Source organism: Vipera berus (genome assembly GCF_964194415.1).
Source record: "Vipera berus genome assembly, chromosome: W".
NCBI classification, from domain to species: domain Eukaryota; kingdom Metazoa; phylum Chordata; class Lepidosauria; order Squamata; family Viperidae; genus Vipera; species Vipera berus.
Window position 1 is genome coordinate 34,757,437 of NC_138210.1, and position 26,456 is coordinate 34,783,892.

At 41.5% G+C, this 26,456-nt stretch overlaps 1 protein-coding gene across 2 annotated transcripts in view; it reads left to right on the forward strand.

Annotated features, from left to right (window-relative positions):
* Positions 1–26,456, forward strand: part of LOC308676568 (F-box/LRR-repeat protein 20-like) — a gene marked incomplete at both ends in the record, with an annotated part of 278,610 nt that overhangs the window by 189,097 nt on the left and 63,057 nt on the right. The window contains 5 exons of one of the 2 annotated variants that reach the window (XM_081342445.1): positions 3,117–3,191; positions 4,226–4,320; positions 7,967–8,035; positions 9,347–9,442; positions 11,019–11,145. In XM_081342445.1, the coding sequence (XP_081198571.1) occupies positions 3,117–3,191; positions 4,226–4,320; positions 7,967–8,035; positions 9,347–9,442; positions 11,019–11,145 (462 nt within the window). The remainder of the gene's footprint in view (positions 1–3,116; positions 3,192–4,225; positions 4,321–7,966; positions 8,036–9,346; positions 9,443–11,018; positions 11,146–26,456) is intronic. The other variant, XM_081342446.1, reaches the window with a different exon arrangement.

Sequence of the window (26,456 nt, forward strand, 5' to 3'; positions counted from 1 at the left end):
TCCTATGTTACCTCCTGCATCCCATGCAGGCAGGCCAAGTCAGCGACAGGGGCCCCGCCTGGATTACTGCAGCCTTTGCCGACACCCAAAAGACCCTGGGGGGCTGTGTCCATGGACTTTCTGACAGATTTACCCCCATCCTCTGGTTTTACGACAGTGTATGTGGTGGTGGACATGCTGACCAAGATGGCGCACTTCATCCCCTGTCGCGGCTTACCGTCAGCCCGCGCTACTAGTCGTATGTTCATTCAGCAGGTGTTTCGGCTGCACGGCCTCCCTGATAGAGTCGTCTCTGATAGGGGGGCCCAGTTTACAGCCCGCTTCTGGCAGGAGTTGATGCATGCGTTGGATATCAAGATTTGCCTCTCATCCGCGCATCATCCTCAAACTGACGGGGGAACCGAGAAGGTCATTGGTATCCTGGAACAATATCTGCGCTGCTACGTCAATCTGCAGCAAAACAATTGGGTGGACTATCTGGCCATAGCTGAGTTTGCATTTAACAATTCGCAGCACACCTCCACACAGATGACACCGTTCTTGGCCAATGTGGGATATCACCCCCGGTTTTTCCCCCTTTCTCCCGTGGACTCACCAGAGCTGGCAGCAAACGACTTCATGGCAGAGTTACAGGCGATCCATCGATTGGTGCGACGTCAGTTAGAGAAGGCCAAGGCCGATTACAAAAGGTTTGCTGATCGGTCAAGACGGGATACGCCTCCACTATCGGTGGGAGATCGGGTCTGGTTGTCCACCAGGAACCTACCGTCAACACGGCCGGTGAGAAAGTTAGATCACCGATATTTAGGACTGTTCCCAGTCGAGGCTGTCATCAATCCGGTCGCCTATCGCTTAACTCTGCCACGTTCCCTGCGCGTGCACCCAGTCTTTCATCGGCCTCTGTTGGTACCCGATCAACCGGCCTGTCCACTCCGCCGAGCGGAACCTCCCCCATCAGGACCTTGTGATGGAGGCAGCACCCCCGAGTACGAGGTCGCCAGCATCAGGGATTCCCGTTGGCTGAAAGGTCGTTTCCAGTACCTGATTGAATGGAAAGGTTACGGACCAGAGGACTTCACCTGGGAAGACGCGACCGCCGTTCATGCCCCTGCGTTGGTGACCGCTTTTCATGAACAATTTCCAGCCCGACCGCATCCGGATCGGCAGACCCGGGGGAAGGGCCCTGCGGTGCGGGATAGTGTTGTGATTCAGGGTCAGCCTGTGGGTTCGGCAGTTGGGTCGGACGACTCAGAGGAGGAGGGGGGTGTTGAAGACCTTGCTGAGGGGGTTGAAGATCTTGCTGATGATAGCCCTCAGCCAGGCCCCTCCCACTTGGTCACCACGGAGACCCAGCTGTGTGAGCCTGACAGTGTGGATGAAGATGACCCACAGCTGGCCCTGTTCAAGGACGCCCGACGCAGGAGGCAGTCAATTAGGAGTAAACAGAGGAAGGCAATGGGGCTTCTCGGAAGGAGGCAGAGAGAAGCCACGCCCTGAACTCTATATAAGGGGAATGTCTGGGAGGGCTGGTTTGCTGAAGGCAACCGCTCGGATGGTTCATGTTTCTTAAAGCTCCTGTTTCTTAGTTCGTGTCTTGTTTGTTTTTGTAGCTATAAATTTGGCAGGCGTAATTCCAGCCTCTTGCCGGTTGTAAAGGGGTTGTCCCTGCCTTTTCTGCAGGGCCGGTAGCAGGCTGGTACAGAACAGTCCAGCTGGAAAATGAAGTCAGCATTCCCATAAAGTTCGTCTGCGGAAGGAAGCATGAACTGCTCCAAAATCTCCTGGTAGATGGCTGTGTTGACCCTGGACTTAATGAAGCACAGTGGACCAACACCAGCAGATGACATGTCTCCCCAAATCAACACAGACTATGGAAACTTCACACTGGACTTCAAGCATCTTGCAGTGTGTGCCTCTCCATTCTTCCTCCAGACTCTGGGTCCTTGGTTTCCAAATGAGATGCAAAAGTTGCTCTCATCAGAAAAGAGGACTTTGGACCACTGAGCAACAGACCAGGTCTGTTTTTCTTTAGCCCAGGTAAGACGCTTCTGACGTTTGTTGTTCAGGAGCGGCTTGACAAGAGGAATACGACATTTGAAGCCCATGTCCAGGATCCGTCTGTGTGTGGTGGCTCTTGATGCACTGACTCCAGCCTCAGTCCACTCCTTGTGAAAGTCCCCAACACTTTTGAATGGCCTTTTCCTGACAATCCTCTCCAGGCTGCGGTCATCCCTGCTGCTTGTGCACCTTTTTCTTCCACACTTTCCCCTTCCACATAACTTTCTATTAATGTGCTTTGATACAGCACTTTGGGAACATCCAACTTCTTTTGCAATTACCTTTTGAGGCTTTCCCTCCTTATGGAGGGTGTCAATGATTGTTTTCTGCACAACTGTCAGGTCAGCAGTCTTCCCCATGATTGTGATTCCTACTGAACCAGACTGAGAGACCATTTAAAGGCTCAGGAACCCTTTGCAGGTGTTATGGCTTAATTAGCTGATAAGAGTGGGACACTTTGAGCCTAGAATATTGCACCTTTTCACAATATTCTAATTTTCTGAGATTGTGGATTTGGGTTTTCATGAGCTGTAAGCCATAATCATCATAATTATGACAAATCACGGCTTGAACTATCTTGCTTTGCATGTAATGAGTCTATCTCATATATTAGTTTCCCCTTTTAAGTTGCATTACTGAAATAAATGAACTTTTGCATGATATTCTAATTTTTCGAGTTTCACCTGTATGGTTGTATGTTGAGGACTACATGTATTTGGGAAATGGAAGTATGGAAGAGTCAGGTGTGGGTTGTTCATGCATGTATGTATGTATCCTCTGTAATTTCTGAATGTAAGGATTTAAATGGTTAGCTACAGAAAGGTTAACTCTGATCTGATTTACACATTTTTTAAAACTGATATGTTTTTAGACTTTTTGTGCATGAATGTATTGGCTCTAATGAGGAAGTACCTCACTGATACTATTATACGTACTAGAGGACAGCAGCTTTGGAGTGGCTTAAATGAGTACACAGGTTTTATCTGTCTTAAGTTTTCCTGTATTTAGAGGTATATATCTGTCATTCCTTTTTCAACTTTCTATCAATTTCATTACAGGCATGGAATGTCCTAGCTTTGGATGGTAGTAATTGGCAACGCATTGACTTGTTTGATTTCCAGAGAGACATTGAGGTATAATTAAGTGACATGCAAAAGATTTTTTTCTGGTTAAACTATAATTACGGTGGTGCCTCAGATTAGTAACAAACCGTGTCATCTTTTGCAGATCTCCAGAGACAAATTGTTAATTTTTACTTTACCTAAAAACCTTTAAAACCATAGTATGCTTTAGATGGAAAACTCCGATTTATATTGTGTATGTTTATCTCTATATGAATTCATACAGTATCATCTGTGCACAAAGATTTATAACCCTAATCTGAAAATATTTTTTAAAAATCCATTATGTTTGGCGAGGTAATAATCCTCTGAATTTGATCACTGTGTCTTATTAATATTATTAATAAGACACAGTGATTAATAATTAATAATAATTATTAATATTAATAATATTATTAATTATTATTAATTAATAATATTATTAATTAATTAATAATTAATAATATTAATATTATATCTTTGAGGTATATCTAACATTGAGCAGCGTGAGGTGACCTGCTTCAAGTGGAAACTGTAACAAAAAGCCAAAGTCAGCTTTCTCTAAGAAAATCAGCCCATGACCCTTCCCCCCCCACTCCCCCTGATTTTATATGACTGTGGAATGCATGTTTACGTGGTTAAGTTACCTGCAGGGTCTTTTGCAGGCATAAACTGAGAAAGAATATAGCACAATAAACAACATAAAGATGGGCTGAATGATGGCATACTAAATTATGATTTGTGCTTATGCTTGAACATATTCAGCAACCTGTTTGCCACAGAGAGGAATCTTAGTGCCACAAGCTTAGCACATACAGTGTAAGCTTCAGCTTCTATGAACTGATCCTAGACACGCCTGTTAATGAACCAAATAAATCCAGGCATTCCACAGAGCAAAACATTCTGAATACAATTTAAATGTACAGCCCATATGTGAAGGAGGATAGCAAGGTATGATAAAAATAGTATAAAATAGGAAAGGAGGGCTTTAAAGAAAGTTGTTTGCTGCATGTAAAATTAAACAAAGAAAATTAATTTAGAAGATTCTCTTCCTGGTCTTCTTACAGGGACGTGTAGTAGAGAACATTTCTAAAAGATGTGGAGGATTCCTTCGAAAGCTGAGTCTACGTGGATGCCTAGGTGTGGGAGACAACGCAATGAGGTAGAGAGGTCAACACAAATTATTTAACACCCAGCTGAGAACTGGGCATGAGAGGATAGGGCAAGTAGCTAATTTGGGGTATAAAACCTGAGGCTGTAACATCCTCAAATATTTGATTTCTGTGTTACCAAAGTTATTTCTAACACTAAACCAGAATATAACTTTGATGCTGTAGGAGGGAAGCATCCTTTCTCTCTCCTATCCTCCAGACCAGGCCTGTACCCACAGGAAAGGATCACATTAATAAATTAAAAATCCTTGTGGGCCAGAAAGAAATACCAGGAGTGCCAATCAGCTGTTCCATGACTAGTGGAGTAGCAGAAATACTGGAACTAGCATCATCGTCAAGGCTTGGAGTTGGTCAGCAACATGTTTTGGGGGGCAGCAGTAGCTGTAAACTTACCATTTTTAAAGAAAAACAGTAAGCTGCACAAGGCTGTTTGTAGGCTATATGTTGTGCAAGCCTGCTCTAGACCTTTCCCATCTCCACACAACTCTAAGCAGAAGATTTACTACTATGTAGTGATGTAATGGGAAAGCTTTTAGGAAACAGGATAGAAAAAAGCTATTTATTTATTTATTTAGCTAGCAAATTTATATAACTGTCCATCTCACAGATGTGAGTCTGGGTGGTGCACAAGAAAACAAACAGTGAACAACAAATGCAAACTACTATTAAAACAATTAGACATAAATATATAACCAAAATTACAGGAGAGTGGACAGCATTCTATACAACAACACAGACTGGCTTCAGCTTTTATCTGGAACAGTTCTGTTAAGTCACTCCTGGTAAGATATACAATTTCTATTATGTTGCTTAGAGTAACTAAAATACCTATCACTCTGGTAATGCTTATCCCAGTAGAGGCCAGCATACATATGGTACATAACCATTGGTGCCACTTTAAATATAAAAATAGGGGTTCAAAATTGGTAGAAATTTGTTCTGTCGGAAATGTCTATGGAGATTCTCAGTCATCCAGGTCATAGTTATCCCAAAGATGCTTTTTCACAAGGCAACTAGACTTTCTTGTTTTTCTTTGAAGACGTTTCGCTTCTCATCCAAGAAGCTTCTTCAGCTCTGACTGGATGGTGGGGAAATGGAAAGATTTATACTCTTTGCAGACAGCTGGTCATTTGCATTCTTTTAGCAAGTTGTTAGTGCTACCTGGAGGCTTATTTCTGTCTTAAGGGTCACCTGAGTAGTGCAAATGTGTATGGAGCCTTCTTGGAACTGTTGAAAGGACTGTGTTGTAGACTGGAGATAGATGATGTCATATCCAAATAATTCCTTTTGGATTTTTTTTTTTGAGTTCTCTACAGGTGAAACTCGAAAAATTAAAATATTGTGCTGGTGATGACCTATAAAGCCCTAAATGGCATGAGTCCAGATTATCTCAGGGAGCACCTGCTGCCAGCATCAGCCTCCCATCGTCCTGTGCACTCCCACAGGGAGGGCCTCCTTAGGGTTCCGCCGGTTAGGGAATGCCGGCGAGTGATTCCAAGGGGGAGGGCATTCTCTGTGGGCGCGCCTGCCCTATGGAATGAACTGCCAGTAGAACTTCGGACTGCCCCGGACCTTTGCTCATTTCGCCGGGACCTGAAAACTTGGTTATTTGATCTTTCTGGCCTGGACTGAGGGGTTTTTAATTTAACTTTAAATTTTAAATTTTAATTTGTTTTAATTGTGGGCTAGTCTTAATTTAATTCTATTTTAATTGTATTTATTTGTATTGTTTTAATTCGCCCTGTAAACTGCCCTGAGTCCTTCGGGAATAGGGCGGTATATGAAATCAATTAATTAAATAAATAAATAAATAAATAAATAAATAAATAAATAAATAAATAAATAAATAAATAAATAAATAAATAAAAGTTCATTTATTTCAGTAATGCAACTTAAAAGGGGAAACTAATATATGAGATAGACTCATTACATGCAAAGCAAGATAGTTCAAGATAGTTTGTCATAATTGTGATGATTATGGCGTACAGCTCATGAAAACCCCAAATCCACAATCTTAGAAAATTAGAATATTACATGCAATCAATAAAACAAAGAGTGTACATAGAACAATATCGGACCTCTGAAAAGTATAAGCATGCATATGTACTCAGTACTTGGTTTGGGCCCCTTTTGCAGCAATTACGGCCTCAATGCGGCGTGGCATGGAAGCTATCAGCCTGTGGCACTGCTGAGGTGTTATGGAAGACCAGGATGCTTCAATAGCGGCCTTCAGCTCTTCTGCATTGTTCGGTCTCATGTCTCTCATCTTTCTCTTGGCAATGCCCCATAGATTCTCTATGGGGTTCAGGTCAGGTGAGTTTGCTGGCCAATCAAGCACAGTAATCCCACCGTCATTGAACCAGGTTTTGGTGCTTTTGGTAGTGTGGGCAGTTGACATGTCCTGCTGGAAAATGAAGTCATCATTCCCATAAAGCTCGTCCGTGGAAGGAAGCATGAACTGCTCCAAAATCTCCTGGTAGACGGCTGTGTTGACCCTGGACTTAATGAAGCACAGTGGACCAACACCAGCAGATGACATGTCTCCCCAAATCAACACAGACTATGGAAACTTCACACTGGACTTCAAGCATCTTGCAGTGTGTGCCTCTCCATTCTTCCTCCAGACTCTGGGTCCTTGGTTTCCAAATGAGATGCAAAAGTTGCTCTCATCAGAAAAGAGGACTTTGGACCACTGAGCAACAGACCAGGTCTGTTTTTCTTTAGCCCAGGTAAGACGCTTCTGACGTTGTTTGTTGTTCAGGAGCAGCTTGACAAGAGGAATATGACATTTGAAGCCCGTGTCCAGGATCCGTCTGTGTGTGGTGGCTCTTGATGCACTGACTCCAGCCTCAGTCCACTCCTTGTGAAAGTCCCCAACACTTTTGAATGGCCTTTTCCTGACAATCCTCTCCAGGCTGCGGTCATCCCTGCTGCTTGTGCACCTTTTTCTTCCACACTTTTCCCTTCCACATAACTTTCTATTAATGTGCTTTGATACAGCACTTTGGGAACATCCAATTTCTTTTGCAACTACCTTTTGAGGCTTTCCCTCCTTATGGAGGGTGTCAATGATGGTTTTCTGCACAACTGTCAGGTCAGCAGTCTTCCCCATGATTGTGATTCCTACTGAACCAGACTGAGAGACCATTTAAAGGCTCAGGAAGCCTTTGCAGGTGTTATGGCTTAATTAGCTGATTAGAGTGGGACACTTTGAGTCTAGAATATTGCACCTTTTCACAAGTACTGAGTACATATGCATGCTTATACTTTTCAGAGGTCCGATATTGTTCTATCTACACTCCTTGTTTTATTGATTGCATGTAATATTCTAATTGTCTGAGATTGTGGATTTGGGGTTTTCATGAGCTCTAAGCCATAATCATCACAATTATGACAAATCACGGCTTGAACTATCTTGCTTTGCATGTAATGAGTCTATCTCATATATTAGTTTCCCCTTTTAAGTTGCTTTACTGAAATAAATGAACTTTTGCACGATATTCTAATTTTTCGAGTTTCACCTGTATTTTGTATTTTAACTTTGTTTTGAATAAAATAATAACAGGTTTAAAAAAGTCAAATAATTGTTATAAAATGTTCCATTGCCTGAAAGAATGTATACTTCTTTACATAAAGGACATTTGCACAGAGCTGCAGAAATATTGAAGTGTTGAATCTAAATGGCTGCACCAAGATTACAGACACGTAAGTGACATTTATTTTGGAGCTCTGGAATATTGCATTAACTCTTTAAAACTTCACTCTTGTACCGCTTAACAGAGAGTAAACTTCATTGGAAATTAGTAGGATCTTCTGAGCAGACATGTATAAGATTATACTATGATTCCTCTTTCCAAATGATCAACCCTGCCCCACCACTCCTTTATTGTTAATTTGCTCAAATAGGGTACAGGTAGTCCTCAACTTACAACATCTCATTTAGTGACCTTTCAAAGTTACAACAGCACTGAAAAACATGACTTATGACAGTTTTTGACACGACCGTTGCAGCATTCCCATGGTCATGTGATCAAAATTCAGACACTTGGCAACTGGCTCATATTTATGACTGTTGCAGTGTCCTGGGTTCATTGATCCTCATTTCCACCATTCTGACAAGCAAATTCAATGGGAAAGTCAGATTCACTTAACAACTGTGTTACTAACTTAACAACTGCAGTGACTCATTTAACAACTGTGGCAAAGGTCATAAAATGGGGCAAAACTCACTTAACATATGTCTCGTTTAGCAACAGAAATTTTGGGCTCAATTGTGGTCGTGAGTTGAGGACTACCTGTATTTTCATGTAATACTCTATTTCTTATTTCATGATTGAAGAAGGATGTTGGGATGGGATTACAGTAGATTGGTGGTGAGGTTCACCTTAATCTTCTTATCTGTATCCATATCTGCAGATTATATGGCCTACATCCACCCTACATGGGATCCATGTGCACTTTTCAATTAAGACATGCCACATGGTTTGAAAGAGTCAGTTGTGACTATCAGTTTTCTAATAAACAAGGGGGGGAGTTACTTTAAATTTAAAACATACATGTGATTTCATTAAAAGTAAATTTAATTGAGCAGAATTCTGACTATCTCACTTTGGATTACTTGGAAAACAAACTCATGCTGCTTGTTCTGTGCACTTCTTTATATAGGCTAAAATAGAACTTTCTCATCTTCCCTAGGGAAATGCATGGATTTTTTCTACATCAAAAAGCCTTGAATGTTTTACCATTTGGGGAATGAGAGATGTGAATGTTCTGTTTAAAATACTGTATATTACAGAGATCATTTTAGTATCATTTCCCATTTGTAAGTTTCCAATGTTTTCAATATATCTATTTTTATTTCTTATCATAAGAAAATCATTGAGGAAGGTAAGATGGAATAGCGGCACAATAACTTTTAATTGCTAGAATTGATATCCATCTGAAAATGTCTTAAATGCTTTCCTATTTTTGTAAATAAAAGCACAATGAACCTGTGGGTATTCTATTTTTTTCCAGTACATGTACTAGCCTTAGTAAATTTTGCTCAAAGTTACGGCATCTTGATCTAGCTTCCTGCACATCAGTAACCAACCTGTCTTTGAAAGCATTGAGGTGAGTGTTCACACTGTTCATAAAACTAACCACTTGAGCTCGGTTAATAAATGTAGACTCATAGTGATTTTGTTTAATTTAAATATGTCAGATGCCTTTGTGATGCATTTGTTCTCTTCCTTGTCCAATGTGCCTGAATTTCTGATAGTACCAGTGCTTTTTTTGTAAAAGAAAAAGGTGCCGAACTCACAGATGTCATACAACCCACCTTGCCTATCCTACAAGGTTCCATCCAAAAAAGGTGCCGGAACTCCGTTCTGAGAGTTCTATGAGAAAAAAAGCCCTGGATAGTACTGAAACTGGCCCAGTTTATAACTTGAAGGAAAAAATATGTGGTTCTTTTGTAGTTAATGTAGCTCTTGAGACTCGGGCAGGACACAGCATGACTTTTTGTATGCCAGTAGGCTGTTTTCTGATCCCAGGACAGTTCCTAAGTCTAGGATTTTTGATAAGCCTTTGAGCAGCCATCATCAGCAAGCCTTGCATTGGGAATATTAACAGGAAATATGCAAACAGAATTATCAGTCAAATCAGAGATGCTGTCTTATCTCAGGTCCCTAATGACAGGATGCAAAAACATGCCAATCCCTTTCTTCCAGCCCTATTTCTATAGGTATTCTGGCTGTTCCAGTTATACAAGGGCAATTCAGAAATAAATCTCCATTTGGTTATGAATGACTGACACTCGCAGATACAGAACTTTTATTATACACATTAGAAAACTACAACATTGCATTACTTTTCGACATAATCACCATTCAAATTGAGGCATTTGTCATAATGTCTTACAAGGTTTGAAATTCCATAGTAGTAGTTGCTCAGCGCCAAAACATGGCTATAGGGGTGTGTGTGATCAAAAACATCCCAACAGAACTGCTTCAAATGTTCTTGGGTGCATCTAGCAGTGTGCGGGCGAGCATTATCGTGAACCAACAGCACACTGGAAGTGGTGCCATAGAAAATCCCACCAAATGTGAAGATGCCAAAGGAGTACTGCTAGTTAAGTTCATGGAGCGTGGTTCTACCATCAAATCAGAAGTCTACTGTGAAACGTTATGAAAACTCAGATGAGCCATGCATAACAAGCATCGGAGCAAGCTGACTTCTGCTGTGGTGTTGGTTCATGATAATGCTCACCTGCACAACGCTAGACGCACCCAAGAACCTTTGAAGCATTTCCATTGGGATGTATTTGATCAACCCCCCATAGCCCAGATTTGGCGCTGAGTGACTACTACTAGGGAATTTCAAACCTTGTAAGATATTATGACAAGTGCCTCAATTTGAACGGCAATTATGTCTAAAAGTAATGTAATGTTGTAGTTTTCTAATGTGCATAATAAAAGTTCTGTATATCTGCAAGTGTCTGTGATTGATAACCAAACAGAGGTTTATTTCCGAATTGCCCTCGTATATTTCAATTGGGTTGTCTTTTAAGGCTGCATCAGCGAAGGAAGCTATTAACAGTTTAGAGCAATCAGCATAAGCAAGGGACAACGTATCTTGGTTCCTGAAGCAAGATGTTTATCTTTAGATTTAACATGTATACCTGCATTTTCTTTCTTTTCCCCTCCAGTGAGGGGTGCCCTCTACTAGAACAGCTCAATATCTCATGGTGTGACCAAGTGAGAAAAGATGGCATCCAAGCTTTGGTGAGAGGCTGTGGTGGACTCAAAGCTCTGTTTCTTAAAGGCTGCACACAGGTACTGTACAAGTCTCCACTGAAAGTGCAACAGTGTAGAAAGCTGTTGGCTTACCTTGATTTGTTTCATGTACACAAAGGCAGTGTCTCGTGACTCTCATATGAGACACTGAAAATTGGAGAAAGAATGCTAAAGAAACAAGATTATTCATCTATTTATTATTTTGTTTTGTCATCTCAGACTATCCAAAAGTGTTATAATAGTCATTCACAATTTGTTCTTTAAATTAGAGCATTACAGGTAGTCCTTGGGTCACAACAGCAATTGGGACCACAATTTCTATCACTAAGTGATATGCATGTAAATGACAACATCATGTGACTGCATCATTTAGCAACAGCAATCCCAGCATTGCCTGTTACCATCTTTAAGCGAGGATTGCGGATCATTAAGCAAGGACCTCATATGACAGCAACTTGAAACTTCCTTCCAGCTTCCAACAAATACAGTCATTTCATTTCATTTCATTTATTATATTTGTATACCGCCCTTCTCCCGAAGGACTCAGGGCGGTGAACAGGGCACATAAAAAATACAGAATACAAAAATTAAAAAAGAATTAAATAAGAGCCCGAGCTAAAAACAGTAGAATAATATAAAAATCCCCAATAAAAACCCCAGCACATCCCCCATCAGGCCAGGCCGGCTTGCTCAAATAGGTAGGTCTTCAGACCGCGTCGGAAGGAGCGAAGGTCAGGTGCCATCCGGAGCTCAACCGGCAGCTGATTCCATCAATGGGGAAGTCAACAGGAAGTTGCAAATCCCGGTCACAAGACTTTCCTTGAGCAGTCCACAAAGAGGCCAGAGGGTGGGTAGATGCTATGGAGTGTGGCCAGGTGGGGATGGGGTGTTGCAGTGCAAGTACAGCTGGGCATTGAGGTGCTGCAATGGGGTGTGATTGCGGGTGTGAGTGTTGAGCCCATTGCGGGCTGGCACTAAGGAGTGTAGGCAGAGAGGCTGCTGCATGCGTTATGGAGTACAAGATTCCCCAGGATCTCGTATTCCCATAACAGGGCTCCTCAGAGAAAAACTGCCAGGAGCCACAAATAAATCTTGAAATAAATCTTGAATAACTCTTTTTCAAGAATCAAAATAATAATAATAATAATAATAATAATAATAATAATAATAATAATAATAATAATAATAATATAAAGTTGGAATTGACCTTGGAGGTCATCTAGTCCAACCCCCCTGCTCAGGCAGGAAACCCTATACCATTTCAGACAAATGGCTGTCCAGTCTCTTCTTTAAAACTTCCAGGCTTCCAGTTTGTGATTTTGGCGCTGGTGGACATTTGGGGAGATCGCTCCCTCCCCTGTCCAGATTTCTCCTGCTGGGGGACCCTGAAGAGGGTCGGAAGTCACCTTGGAGGAGCGTGAAGAGGACCCCCGAGTGATCGCAGAAGGGCAGCAGCCCTCCTGTTTGATCCGGGGCAGCTCTTCGAACTGATGGGGAAAAGATCGGCCATTTATGGCCCATCATTAAGCCGTTGACAGCCAAGGCCAAACTTACTACCAAGCACCTTGAAAGCAACGTGGAAAATTGGGTGAGATTTTAGCTTCTCTCTACCCCAAGCACCTTTCCTGTTAAAAGCATTTTGAAAATCTATCCCCTTCTGAGGAGAGAGGGAAGGGAACTCCATTACCCCACCCTCTAAAATGGCAGCTCCTGCTTACCCTGGGGAAATAAAGCTTTCAAAAGATTAACTTACCACAGTTGGATATCTGTCTTCTGTTTGGAATTTGGGGACCCAAAAAGTTCCTATTCTCACTGGAATCTGCTATTTTGCTTTACTTCTAAAAAGAACTTAAACCAGATAAGAATCTAGCCCAGGATCTGAAAAAGACTCTAAATGCTATTGGGGACATCTTGTGGCGAAGTTTGGTACAGCAGTTTTATTAACTCTGACATAGAGATTTCTTTACTGCCCATATCTGACCTTGGTATTATCTATGAGATACTTAATTTTGAGAGAGCAGCTGGGTAATGCAATTGGTAGGAATGGTGGAGGTGAACACTTATTGACTCTCACTTAATAAATAGTCTTCACTAGAAAGACTCTCTAACTATGTCAGAAATGGAGGAGGATCAACAACAGATCTCAGACATGCTACTTATACTTGAAATCAACTTTGCAAATATTGATAAACTTAAAGCTAACCTGAAAGACAAAGGTGCCAGCTTACCTCCAGAAAGCAAAATCCTGATTGAAGCTAGAAAATGACTAACTCAAAAAACAATGAGAGTGGAACAAGTGGATGCCAAGACAGAGGGCTTTACAGAACAACAAGCACAGTGTACTGAAAATCCAGACAACAAAACAATAATTCCAAAACTGGAAATGACCTTCTATACCAGGGGTAGGCAACCTCGGCTCTTTTATGACTCATGGACTTCAACTCCCAGAATTCCTGAGTCAGCTGACTCTGGAATTCTGGGAGTTGAAGTCCATGAGTCATAAAAGAGCCGAGTGTCGTATGAAAGGAGACTCACACGAATCTTGAGCAACTGTGTTCTTTATTGGTTAACATTCACTCATATATGTATGTCTTTAAACAATAGCTTTAGCGGTTGAACATTAACAGTTTACATGCCATCCCGAAATTGGTTGTTTTTCCTTATCTATTGCTTATCCCTTTCAATTAACACAAGGATTAATATATGTTCCAGTTTCCTGCATTTCATAAGCTTATCTTTCTAATTTAAGATCTTGTTTTTCGCATGTTATCTCAAGCGCACTCTGTACACTTCCTATGCAGTCCTTGTCTGAGGTTTGCCATCCAAGACAGGAACGTGCAGAACGTGTACTTCAAGATGGACTCAGAAAACATGCCTACATGTCCTCTCTTTTTATTTTAAATTGAGGAAACAAAGCCTTTTGAAGATTTTGAAGCTGAATGGGATGGAGAGAAACTGGAGCAGGGCGAAATAAGGCAATAAAAGAAGGTATACATTAAGCAAAACAACAACAAGCAATACAAAATCCAATGACCAAGAGGCCATAGAAAAACAGTTGACGGAGCCAAGTCCAATCAGGAAGCCAATTAGTCAACCATTCAAAAGGGGAGGGAGTATGAGTATTATCCAAAATATATGTTTGGAGTTTAGCTAATTCATCCTCAATAGTTTTATTCAAAGAATGGTAATGCACAGCACAAGCACGATTACCCACAAGTTTACAAAATGCCCCCTGACGTGCTAACAAATAATCAATTGCAAAGCGCTGTTGAATCATGTCTTGGTTGAGTTCTTCAATTTCAGCCTGCAAATCACGCACAATGGCAGCAGTGGCATTGATAGTCTTCTCCAAGCGACAAGTGAGCCCTAGAATAGAATGGCAATTTTCTTGTGCTATGATGCCAGGATAAGAACCTAAGGTGATAATGCCAGTAATGGCACCAGCAATAGCACAGCCAAAGGTGGAACCTCCAGAAAGCTGTTTGTCAATGATAACATTATCCTCACACATGGGACCCATGAGATCTCGACGAAGCCGGGAGGAAGAAACTGCAGGGGCAACTTGAACAGGTAGAGAAGGATAACCTATAGCAGCACACTGATAATTTTGAGGGTGCACATTTGTGGCATACTTATCAAAAAAGAACCACATATTAGGATCCTTCAGCTGCCATCCAGCACAAATGGAGCCTGGATTAGAGCTATCAGTGGCATTGAACAAGGGAAAATCTTGCAGATATGATTCAGGGGCAATATTATGGCCAAAAAGAGAGGTGTTAAAGGTTCCCCATAACCAATAGTAGTCAGAACAATAGGTATAATTTCCAAGTTTATTGAGAATTTTACGAGCTTTACTTATATCCTTCCAGTTGTTAAGCCAAGTATGACCGGCATGGCAACAAAAACAAACCCCTTTTGTGAAATGGGTAAGTTTAAAATAACGCCACTGAACATTGTTCAGCTGAGTAGGAGGTTTTGAAAAGATCCAAGAATTCTGAATATTCTGTAGTTGGGAGACCACAAATGCAGTGGACACTATAAGATTCAGTCTAAATGCCACTTGGCCAAGGGCCATAGGCGGCTCATAACATAGCACAACCCCTGGACCATGTACAGTGAACATGTATTGAGCGTGACGCACCCATAAATTGGGACTCGGGGCAACATATGTGGTATTGCTATCCTCAAGGTCAGTGGTAGCTATAGCAGAAGGAAACAGCAAACAAAGGAACAATAAAACAGTGACAGAATTAGCTGTTATGATGGCAAATACAGCAGCTACCAAATTCTCTGGTGTCTGAGGCAAGGCTGCCTTATCTAATTGCTGTTGGGCTTGATAAGTAGTAGCCTTCACCTGTCCCCATGTGAGTGCACCAGCCCTTTAGTTTTAACTTTTGGAAGCCGAGTCTCCGTTTTCAGCTGAAGATTGAAGTTCGGAATCGGATTGGACAGACCCTGATGCCATGCCATGATACGGACGAATACAACGAGCAGGCACCCACACAGCACGTTTAGTGTCAGGATCTTCTACTGCACCGTAGCCACATCCCCAGGTAATCAGTCGAGCAGGGCCTTTCCACTGCGGATCAGGGCTTTGATGATAGTGCACCAAAGGTTTCTCCAATAACTTTTCTACTTGAAAATGATAATGAACAGCTCTGAAAAAGAATCGGAGACAGTTAGATAATTCCAAGTAAATAGCATGACTGCTAAGAAATCATTAATCCTTCGAAGATGGTAAGGCCCACTTTCCCCTTTCATTTGTTTTTCAAGTAAGCCCTTAAAGGTACAATGTGCACGCTCAATGATAGCCTGGCCCTGTGAATTGTATGGTATACCATGAGTTAAAGAAACATGCCAGCGAAGGCAAAACTGTGAGAAATCCTTGCTGACATATGCAGGCCCATTGTCAGTTTTCAACTGAGCTGGATGACCCATCACAGAAAAAGCAGACAAACAATGAGAAATAACATCCGCTGAATGCTCGTGACGAGAAGCAGTAACCCACAAAAAGCGAGAGTAAGTGTCAATAGAAGCATGTAAATAAATATAAAGTTTAAAGGGAGGAAACTGGGTAACATCCATTTGCCAAAGCTGATTGGCTGATGTGCCACGAGGATTAACCCCCATAGGAAAAGGAACAGCAGACTGCTGACAAGCAGGACAAGCACGAACAATGTCCTGGGCATGCGAAAAAGGAATATGAAATTGCTTCACAAGAGATTTTGCTGACTGATGAAAGAAGGAATGACTATCAATTGGATTGGAAAAAAGAGAAGCAACATTCCGTAATGCGTTATTGGCTACGGCATTCCCTTGGGTGAGAGCTTTATCAAAAGGAGAATGGCTTCGAATGTGTTCAACATAAAGAGGACAAAAGCGCTGTTCTAAAAGATGTTTAAGTGTAAGAAACAAAGATAACAAGTTAATGTCCAAATGAGGAGCACAATAAGCATAGGGCAAAGTTTGCATGGCAAGATAAACATACTGAGTATCTACCACAAGGTTAATAGCGACAGAAGAAAAATGTTGCAATGCGAGAATCACTGCTGCAAGTTCTGAACGTTGTGCAGACACTTGGCGAGAAGTAAATTTGGTATGCCAGTGATTTAAGGAAAACCACACAACCACTCCTCAAGTTGGAGAGCCATCACTAAAGACAGTAAGCGCGTTAGCCACAGGCGTCTGAGAAAAAATAGAAGCAAACGGAGGGCTAAGCGTTGCCGTAATAGTGATACGGGGATCTTTGGGCAAAGAATATTCAACACTACCCACATAATTGGCAAGGGCTATCTGATAAGAATCAGACACAGTGAGTAAATGGTCATGCTCTAATTTAGTTCTCATGAAAGAAATAGAAACCAAATCACTGCCTGTTAATGCTAAAGCTCGCCGGCGTCCCTTAATAATTAGATCTTCTAAAGCAGATTGATACGGATAAATATTGCGTGGAGGGGTGGTAGACAAATGCACCCACTCATGAATATTAATCCTTTTATCAGAACATGGGGTATACAAACATCCTGTAGGTAAGGGGGATGTTGGAATAAGCACAAGCTGAAGACAAGAGGTAGCACAGGGAAGATGATTGACAAACCTCCCTTTAAGCTTGGCAAACAATGTAGCCAAACAATCTCGTTGTTTGTCAGAGAGATAAACCAGATCTCCTGGCTGCTTAGGACCCTTAAATAATTGAAAGAGAGGAAGCATTTCCCCTGTGGTGATAGAAAAGAAAGGGCGAGCCCAATTTATAATACCGAGCAATTTCTGCCACTGTACCCAGTGCTTTTTTTGTAAAAGAAAAAGGTGCTGGAACTCACACGTGTCATACAAACCCGCCTTGCCTACCCTACAAGGTTCCATCCAAAAAAGGTGCCGGAACTCCGTTCTGAGCGTTCTATGAGAAAAAAAGCCCTGACTGTAAAAAACCTTCAGGTCAGGCAAGACAGGAATGGAAGAATCATGTAACAAACGATGTCCAAGGTATAGATAAGGCTCAACAAGTTGAATCTTTTCCTTTGCTATATACAGCCCCCTTTTTGCAACAACAGCCTCCAATGCAGCCGCAGTCTTGCGAGGATCTATAGATTCACCAGCAACCAGGATATCATCCATATTATAATGATACGCAATATATGTGGGATACATATCCCGAAATGGCTGAAGAGCCTGATCCACAAAATACTGACATAAAGTAGGGGAATTCAGCATACCCTGAGGCAATACACACCACTGATATCGCTGGGTAGGCATGCTGTTATTCAAAACAGGGACTGTAAAAGCAAATTTTTCTTTATCCTGAGCTTGCAAAGGGATGGTAAAGAAACAATCCTTTAAATCTACCACCAAAATTTTATAATTTGTAGGAATTAAGTTTGGATTAGGTAATCCACATTGCAAAGGACCCATAGGTTGAATACACGAATTGATTTTTCTTAGATCGTGCAGGAATCTCCATTTTCCACTTTTCTTTTTTATTACAAAAACAGGAGTGTTCCAAGGGCTAGTAGAAAATTCAATATGACCAGCTCGATATTGTTCCTCCACCAAAGTATGAAGGGCAGATAGCTTTTCCTGAGAAAGTGGCCACTGCTCTACCCAAACAGGTGTAGTTCAGGTCCATTTAAGAGGTAGAGCCATCATCCAAAACTAAATGAGCATCTAAAAAGATAAGGATATCACGACCCCATATATTGGTGTGAATGTCAAGAATATACAGATGCAAAGAGAATGTCTTACCAGCACCGGTGGAAACTGAAATAGCATGAACGCTTGGCCACGCATCTGTTGAACCGCCAACACCCCACAAAGAAGAAACAGGTTGCTTGGGCCACTGAACAGGCCACTGTAATGAAGAAATAACAGTAACATCTGCTCCAGTATCCAAAAGACCCTGAAATGGTTGCTTATTTAAGTATAAAGTAAGTAGGGGGCGGGAAGAAGTAACTTGTTTCACCAGTGCCACCGAAGTGGAAGTGGAGCCAAAATCAGAATTTCCTCGAGCTCCCCTTCCTGGCTTCGGAACGACATAAGAAAGAAGCAATAGCTGAGCAATTGAAGAATTTTTAGGGAGAAGCTGGGGCATGTTGACCCAAACCTGCATCATAATAATTCCAGTATAGTCAGAATCTATGACACCTGGAACCACAAAGCAACCCCTTTTGTGCGCAGACGAACGAGGCAACAATAAGCCCACAGTATCAACAGGCAAAGGTCCATGATACTGAGATGGAATAAGGTTCACTTGCAGCGGGACCTTAAAATCACTATCCGCCTGGGTAATTAGATCGATCCCAGCACTACCTGCTGTTGCCAGGGAGGTGGAGAGAAAGTCTGAGGAGGCTGAGCTGCTATCGGGAAGGCACTCTTTGGTGTCTGGGTGGGTGCCCCACCCATTAACAAGTTTCCCGAGCGAAAGCGACATTGATTAGCCCAATGAAATCCCTTTTTACAGACTGGGCATTTCTTTGATGGCCTATTTTGAGCACTGTTAGGGGCCACTGAACAACATTCCCTTTGAAAATGGCCAGGTTTCCCACATTTAAAGCAAGAACCAGTGGGTTTCTGGCCCTTCTGAATAGCCGCTGCCAGGAGATGCATTTTGTAAGTCTGAGAACCAATATCCTGGCACACGCGCAGCATATCAGCTAAAGTATAATAGCCAGAAGCTTTCAATGGTTGAAGAGCCCTTTTACAATCAGTGTTGGCATTTTCTGTAGCCAGCTGCCGTAACAATTCCCCAGCAGCTTCAGCATTATCAAACTGCTGTTTAATGGCCTTTGACAATCTTTCTACAAAATCTGCGTATGGTTCATTAGCAGCCTGCCGTATGCTGGAGAAACTTACTTTGCTTTTTCCAGTCTGGGGAACCTTCAGAAAGGCACAAAAGGCACATTTTGATACCATTGCCAAGGTGGCTTGGGGTAAAGCAAGCTGAGTTGGTATGGTAGCAAAGGGTGCAACCCCTGTTAACTGCTCAGTGGTATACGCCCCCCCCCAGCCAAGGCAGCAGCCTGAGCATGACGAATGTACTCGCTCTCCCAGACTACATATTGCATTGATGTTAACATCATGCGACTTAACTGTTTCCAATCTTCTGGTACCATAATATATCCATTCTTAATTCCTTCTAGAAGACCTTTTGTGAAATTACTAGTTGAACCATACTCAGTGATAGCCTTTTTAAGTTCCCTCAGAATCTGATAAGGTAACCCTTCCCATTCTGCTATCTGCTGACCTTCCCCCTCTCTATATTGAACAGGGCAAACAGCCAAAAGCTCAGTGAGTTCTGCACCAGATAAAGATGGATCCTTTTTACAGGATTCCACCATTTTTTTGAAAAGAAGACCTTGCAGGACAAGGTTGACCAGTATCTGTGGGAGCAGTGGGACTAATATAAGCCTCAGGGGCTACCGGTGGACAAATATCCGGAGAAGTATAAGTCGGAGGGGGAGGTGGCGACACTAATGATACTACATTGTTGCCAAATTTTTCTATAGCATGCTGACATAAATGCCAGAGATGTAGAATTTCAACAGCAGCCCTAGGCTCCGCATGTAAAGTAGTTCCAATTTTTTCCCAATCTGTTAATTTTAAAGATCCCTTTTCCGGGTACCATAAACATTGAGCAGAAAGCTCCTGAACTAGCCTGGAAAGGCTTTGCTGAGATACCTCATGACTGTCCTTTTTTAATAAAAACCCGAGTTCCTCAACATGCTTCCTTTGCAAATCAGAAAGCGAAGACCCCATACTTACAGAAACCCGAATAAAGGGTTGACGGTGCACCAAGTCCTTGCCCGACGAAGTATCGGGTCCCTGTTCGGGCGCCACGTGTCGTATGAAAGGAGACTCACACGAATCTTGAGCAGCTGTGTTCTTTATTGGTTAACATTCACTCATACAGTTGCAAGAAAAAGTATGTGAACCCTTTAGGATTACGTGGAGTTTTGCATGAATTGGCCATAAAATGCGCTCTAAACGTCATATAAGTCACAACAATAGAAAAACATGATTTGATGATTTGAAAACATTGGTATGGAAGCTTGGTTGGCAAAAGAAGAAAGAAGAAAGGTAGAATTAGGTTGAAAAACTGGGGCCTTTTGATTTAATAGAGAGGACCCTAAACTGTTAGTTAGTGGCTTAAATGGACATTTTGACACAATGGGAAGTTTGATTATTAGATTTAAAATAGTTGGAAAATAGCAAAAAAATAAGGGATTAATTGGCTTAATATTGAAGATTTAGATGTACAAGGGAAATGTAAACTATTAGAAAATAGGTTTGAATTATTGACTGGCCCAGAGAATATAATCAAGGTGGTGATGTATTAGGGTGTGAAGTAGAAAATGTTTATGAAATAAAATAAGAATATAGTTAAGTAACTAATATATGTATTTTAGATATTATAATTTTCATGAAATGAGATAAAGGAAATTTGGGTTACCTGAAAGTTAAATACTATGGATATTAAAAGTTAAACTGGAAATATGTAATTAAAAATTAGAACAAGGTAAAATTTAACAACAGGATATTGATTGTTTATTGAGATTTATTAAGATATGTATAAGCAAAAAAATGTATAATTGTGATAATGAAGTCTATATTAAGTTTTGATACAATTAGAAATCTGTCAGCCTAAATATGAAATAGCAAAAGTTAAGGGAAACAGAGAAGAAATATTTGATGATCTAACCTGAGATACCTACCAAAGATTGTATTACTGAATTATTGTTTAACCCAATTACTACATTGCCTTCTAAATATTTATATATAAAATTGGAAAATCAATAAAATATTTTTTAAAAAACAAAACTTCCAGTGTTGGAGCATTCACCACTTCTGGAGGCAGGTTGCTCCACTGGTTAATTGTTCTAACTGTCAGGAAGTTTCTCCTTAGTTCTAGGTTGCTTCTCTCCTTGATTAGTTTCCATCCGTTGCTTCTTGTCTTGCCTTCAGGTGCTTTGGAGAATAGCTTGACTCCCTCTTCTTTGTGGCAGCCCCTGAGATATTGGAACACTGCTATCATGTCCCCCCCTCGCCCTTCTCTTCATTAAACTAGACATACCCAATTCCAGCAACCGTTCCTTATATGTTTTAGCCTCCAGTCCCCTAATCAACTTTGTTGCTCTTCTCTGTAGTCTTTCTAGAGTCTCAACATCTTTTTTACAACGTGGTGACCAAAACTGGATGCAGTATTCCAAGTGTGGTCTCACCAAGGCATTGTAAAGTGGTATTAACACTTCACGTGATCTTGATTCTATCCCTCTGTTAATGCAGCCTAGCACTGTGTTGGCTTTTTTGCAGCTGCAGCACACTGCTGGCTCATATTTAAGTGATTGTCCACTAGGACTCCAAGATCCCTCTCACATAGTTCTGCTTTCTCCCTGTTGTTTGTCACCTTCTTGCCACTTTCCCCCACTAATGGACCAATCATTTCCTTAACTTTTTTCTTGTTTTTTACATGTTGAAAGAAGCTTTTTTTGTTATTTTTGACTTTGGTCGCAAGCCTTAGTTCATTTTTATTTCTAAGAATCTCGCTAAGAATCTTGCTAATAAAATTGCAAAAGTGGATATTCTGCCTAAAAGTTTTTCAGTTCATAATCCAGTTCTTCTACTTAGAAAAAAGACTTCACAGTTTAGATGGAGACTGAACAAGCCTATTTTACAGAAACCTGGCTCAAAAACAGTAACTATGAGAGGGATCTTGGGAGTCCTAGTGGTCGATCAATTAAACATGAGCCAGCAGTGTGCGGCAGCAGACAAAAAAGCTAATACAATCCTTGGTTGTATAAACAGAGGCATAGAATCAAAATCACGTGAAGTATTAAGGCTTTATACAGTAAAGCCTTAGTAAGGTCACACCTGGAATACTGCATCCAGTTTTGGTTACCACATTACAAAAAAGACGTTGAGACTTTGGAAAAAGTGCAAAGAAGTAAACTAAGATGATTAAAGGCCTGGAGACAAAAACATATGAAGAATGGTTGCAGGAACTGGGTATGGCCAGTCTAGAGAAAAGAAGGACTAGGGATGACATGATAGCAGTATTCCAGTATTTGAGGGGCAGCCACAAAGGAGAGGGTCAACTTATTTTCCAAAGCACCAGAAGGCAAGACAGGAAACAATGGATGGAAACTAATCAAGGAGAGAAGCAACCTGGAATTAAGGAGAAACTTCCTAACAGTGAGGACAATTAACCAGTGGAACAGCTTTCCTTTAAAAGTTGTAGGGGCTTCATCACTGGAGGTTTTTAAGAAAAGACTGGACAGCCACCTACAATATCTGAAATGGTATAGGGTCTCCTGCTTGAGCAGAGAGTTGTACTAGAAGACTTCCAAGGTCCCTTCCAGCTCTGTTCTGATTGATTGATTGATTGATTGATTGATTTGTAATATCACATTGAGACTCAGGCAGCCCTAATATTCTTAGATGCAGAAAAAGCCTTTGACAACTTAAACTGGGCTTTCATTCAGACTTTTGGATGAAATGGACTTTGGAGAGCAATTTATTCAAGTTACAGGAACAATGTATACACCTCAACATGTGTTGTGATTCAGGGTCAGCCTGTGGGTTCGGCAGTTGGGTCGGACGACTCAGAGGAGGAGGAGGAGGGGGGGTGTTGAAGAGCTTGCTGAGGTGATTGGACAGCTTGATGAGAGCCCTCAGCCAGGCCCCTCTCATCTGGTCACGACGCAGACCCAGCTGTGTGAGCCTGACAGCGTGGATGAAGATGACCCACAGCTGGCCCTGTTCAAGGATGCCCGACGCAGGAGGCAGTCAATCAGGAGTAAACAGAGGAAGGCAATGGGGCTCCTCGGAAGGAGGCAGAGAGAAGCCACGCCCTGAACTGTATTTAAGGGGGAATGCATGGGAGGGCTGGTTTGCTGAAGGCAACCGCTTGAAAAGCTCCTGTTTCTTGGTTCGTGTCTTGTTCTATTTGTTTTTGTAGCAATAAATTTGGCAGGCGTAATTCCAGCCTCTTGCCTTCTTGTAAAAGGGGTTGTCCCTGCCTTTTCTGCAGGGCCGGTAGCAGGCTGGTACAGAACAACATGTATGTATCATTGTTAATGGTGAATTGACTAAACTATGTGAGATTCAAAAAGGTGCAAGAGAAGGCCACTGCTTTTTATTTTAGTCCTAGAGGTTTTGAATAGCGACATCAGATAAGACAACAAAATTATGGGTGTGAAAATTAAAAAAGAAACCTATAAGCTAAGAGCCTTTGTGGATGATTTAATTGTATTTTTGCAAGACCCAAGAAACAGTTTGGAATATCTGATGAAGAAGTTGAATGACTTTGGAGCTTTGGTTGGTTTTAAAATAAACAGAAAACAAAGATGTTAGTCAAAAATATGGCTGCATATGAAAATGAAATCTTAACAAAAAATCAGGCTTTAAGGTAGGAAAGGTTAAATATCTTGGAGTGATATTGTCAAATACTAATTCTAAATTGTTTCAAAATAACTATGTAACCATTTGTAACAATATTAAGGAAGATTTACTGAGGTGGGATACAGGTGAAACTCGAAAAATTAGAATATCGTGCAAAAGTTCATTTATTTCAGTAATGCAACTTAAAAGGGGAAACTAATATATGAGATAGACTCATTACATGCAAAGCAAGATAGTTCAAGCCGTGATTTGTCATAATTGTGATGATTATGGCTTAGAGCTCATGAAAACCCCAAATCCACAATCTCAGAAAATTAGAATATTGTGAAAAGGTGCAATATTCTAGGCTCAAAGTGTCCCACTCTAATCAGCTAATTAAGCCATAACACCTGCAAAGGGTTCCTGAGCCTTTAAATGGTCTCTCAGTCTGGTTCAGTAGGAATCACAATCATGGGGAAGACTGCTGACCTGATAGTTGTGCAGAAAACCATCATTGACACCCTCCATAAGGAGGGAAAGCCTCAAAAGGTAATTGCAAAAGAAATTGGATGTTCCCAAAGTGCTGTATCAAAGCACATTAATAGAAAGTTATGTGGAAGGGAAAGGTGTGGAAGAAAAAGGTGCACAAGCAGCAGGGATGACTGCAGCCTGGAGAGGATTGTCAGCAAAAGGCCATTCAAAAGTGTTGGGGACTTTCACAAGGAGTGGACTGAGGCTGGAGTCAGTGCATCAAGAGCCACCACACACAGAGAGATCCTGGACATGGGCTTCAAATGTCGTATTCCTCTTGTCAAGCCTCTCCTGAACAACAAACAACGTCAGAAGGGTCTTGCCTGGGCTAAAGAAAAACAGACCTGGTCTGTTGCTCAGTGGTCCAAAGTCCTCTTTTCTGATGAGAGCAACTTTTGCATCTCATTTGGAAACCAAGGACCCAGTGTCTGGAGGAAGAATGGAGAGGCACACACTGCAAGATACTTGAAGTCCAGTGTGAAGTTTCCACAGTCTGTGTTGATTTGGGGAGCCATGTCATCTGCTGGTGTTGGTCCACTGTGCTTCATTAAGTCCAGGGTCAACGCAGCCGTCTACCAGGAGATTTTGGAGCACTTCATGCTTCCTTCCACGGACGAGCTTTATGGGGATGCTGACTTCATTTTCCAGCAAGACCTGGCACCTGCCCACACTGCCAAAAGCACCAAAACCTGGTTCAGTGACTGTGGGATTACTGTGCTTGATTGGCCAGAAAACCCGCCTGACCTGAACCCCATAGAGAATCTATGGGGCATTGCCAAGAGAAAGATGAGAGACATGAGACCGAACAATGCAGAAGAGCTGAAGGCCACTATTGAAGCATCCTGGTCTTCCATAACACCTCAGCAGTGCCACAGGCTGATAGCTTCCATGCCAGGCCGCACTGAGGCAGTAATTGCTGCAAAAGGGGCCCAAACCAAGTACTGAGTACATATGCATGGTTATACTTTTCAGAGGTCCGATATTGTTCTATGTACACTCTGTCAGGACCCACCCCAAACCACGTCTTAGGAAGACAAAACTCGTGCAGTCAAATCTAGTCCAAAAAGAATCTTTACTATGACATGCTTGGTTGTAGGAATACAAGACAGGACTTAATATTGTTCCACGAACTAAACCCTTATAAAGAGTTCCCGGTTTAACCCCCCCCCCTTAACCCCATTTGGTCAGTCTCCCATCATTTACCTCGTATCATCCCTCTCATGGGAAAAAGGAACTTAGGACCTTTTATGTTTATTACTCTCTTCCGTGACACAAGCCAGATGCTAGCCCCCCCTTTTGTTTCCCCAGTTCAAAAGGCTTCTCTTTTCCTTTGAAATGCCTAATACCAGCTCAATACACATCCGTTCTCTCCTCTTCGGGAGATGGCAGAATCCATGGAATTATGTTTTAAACATACTTTTATGAATATGATATAAATGGATTCTGACACACTCCTTGTTTTATTGATTGCATGTAATATTCTAATTTTCTGAGATTGTGGATTTGGGGTTTTCATGAGCTGTATGCCATAATCATCACAATTATGACAAATCATAGCTTGAACTATCTTGCTTTGCATGTAATGAGTCTATGTCATATATTAGTTTCCCCTTTTAAGTTGCATTACTGAAATAAATGAACTTTTGCACGATATTCTAATTTTTCGAGTTTCACCTGTACTGTATATCACACACTTAGGCAAGTAGGTGTCTTCCAGACATATTGCTTGCAATTTCTAAAATGCCCAGTCAGGGTTGTTTGTATTGGCTGGGAATTCTGAAAATTGTAGGCAACATTTCCACAGTATACCAGTTTGGAGAAAGGTTAATGTGTTCTATTTCCAAAACAATTTTGTCTAGTTTACCAAGATTTTGCCAGATATGATCAAGTTCAAAATTGAACCTGTTGAACAGCAGACAGGTTGTCTTAACTATGTTTTGTTTTCCTTT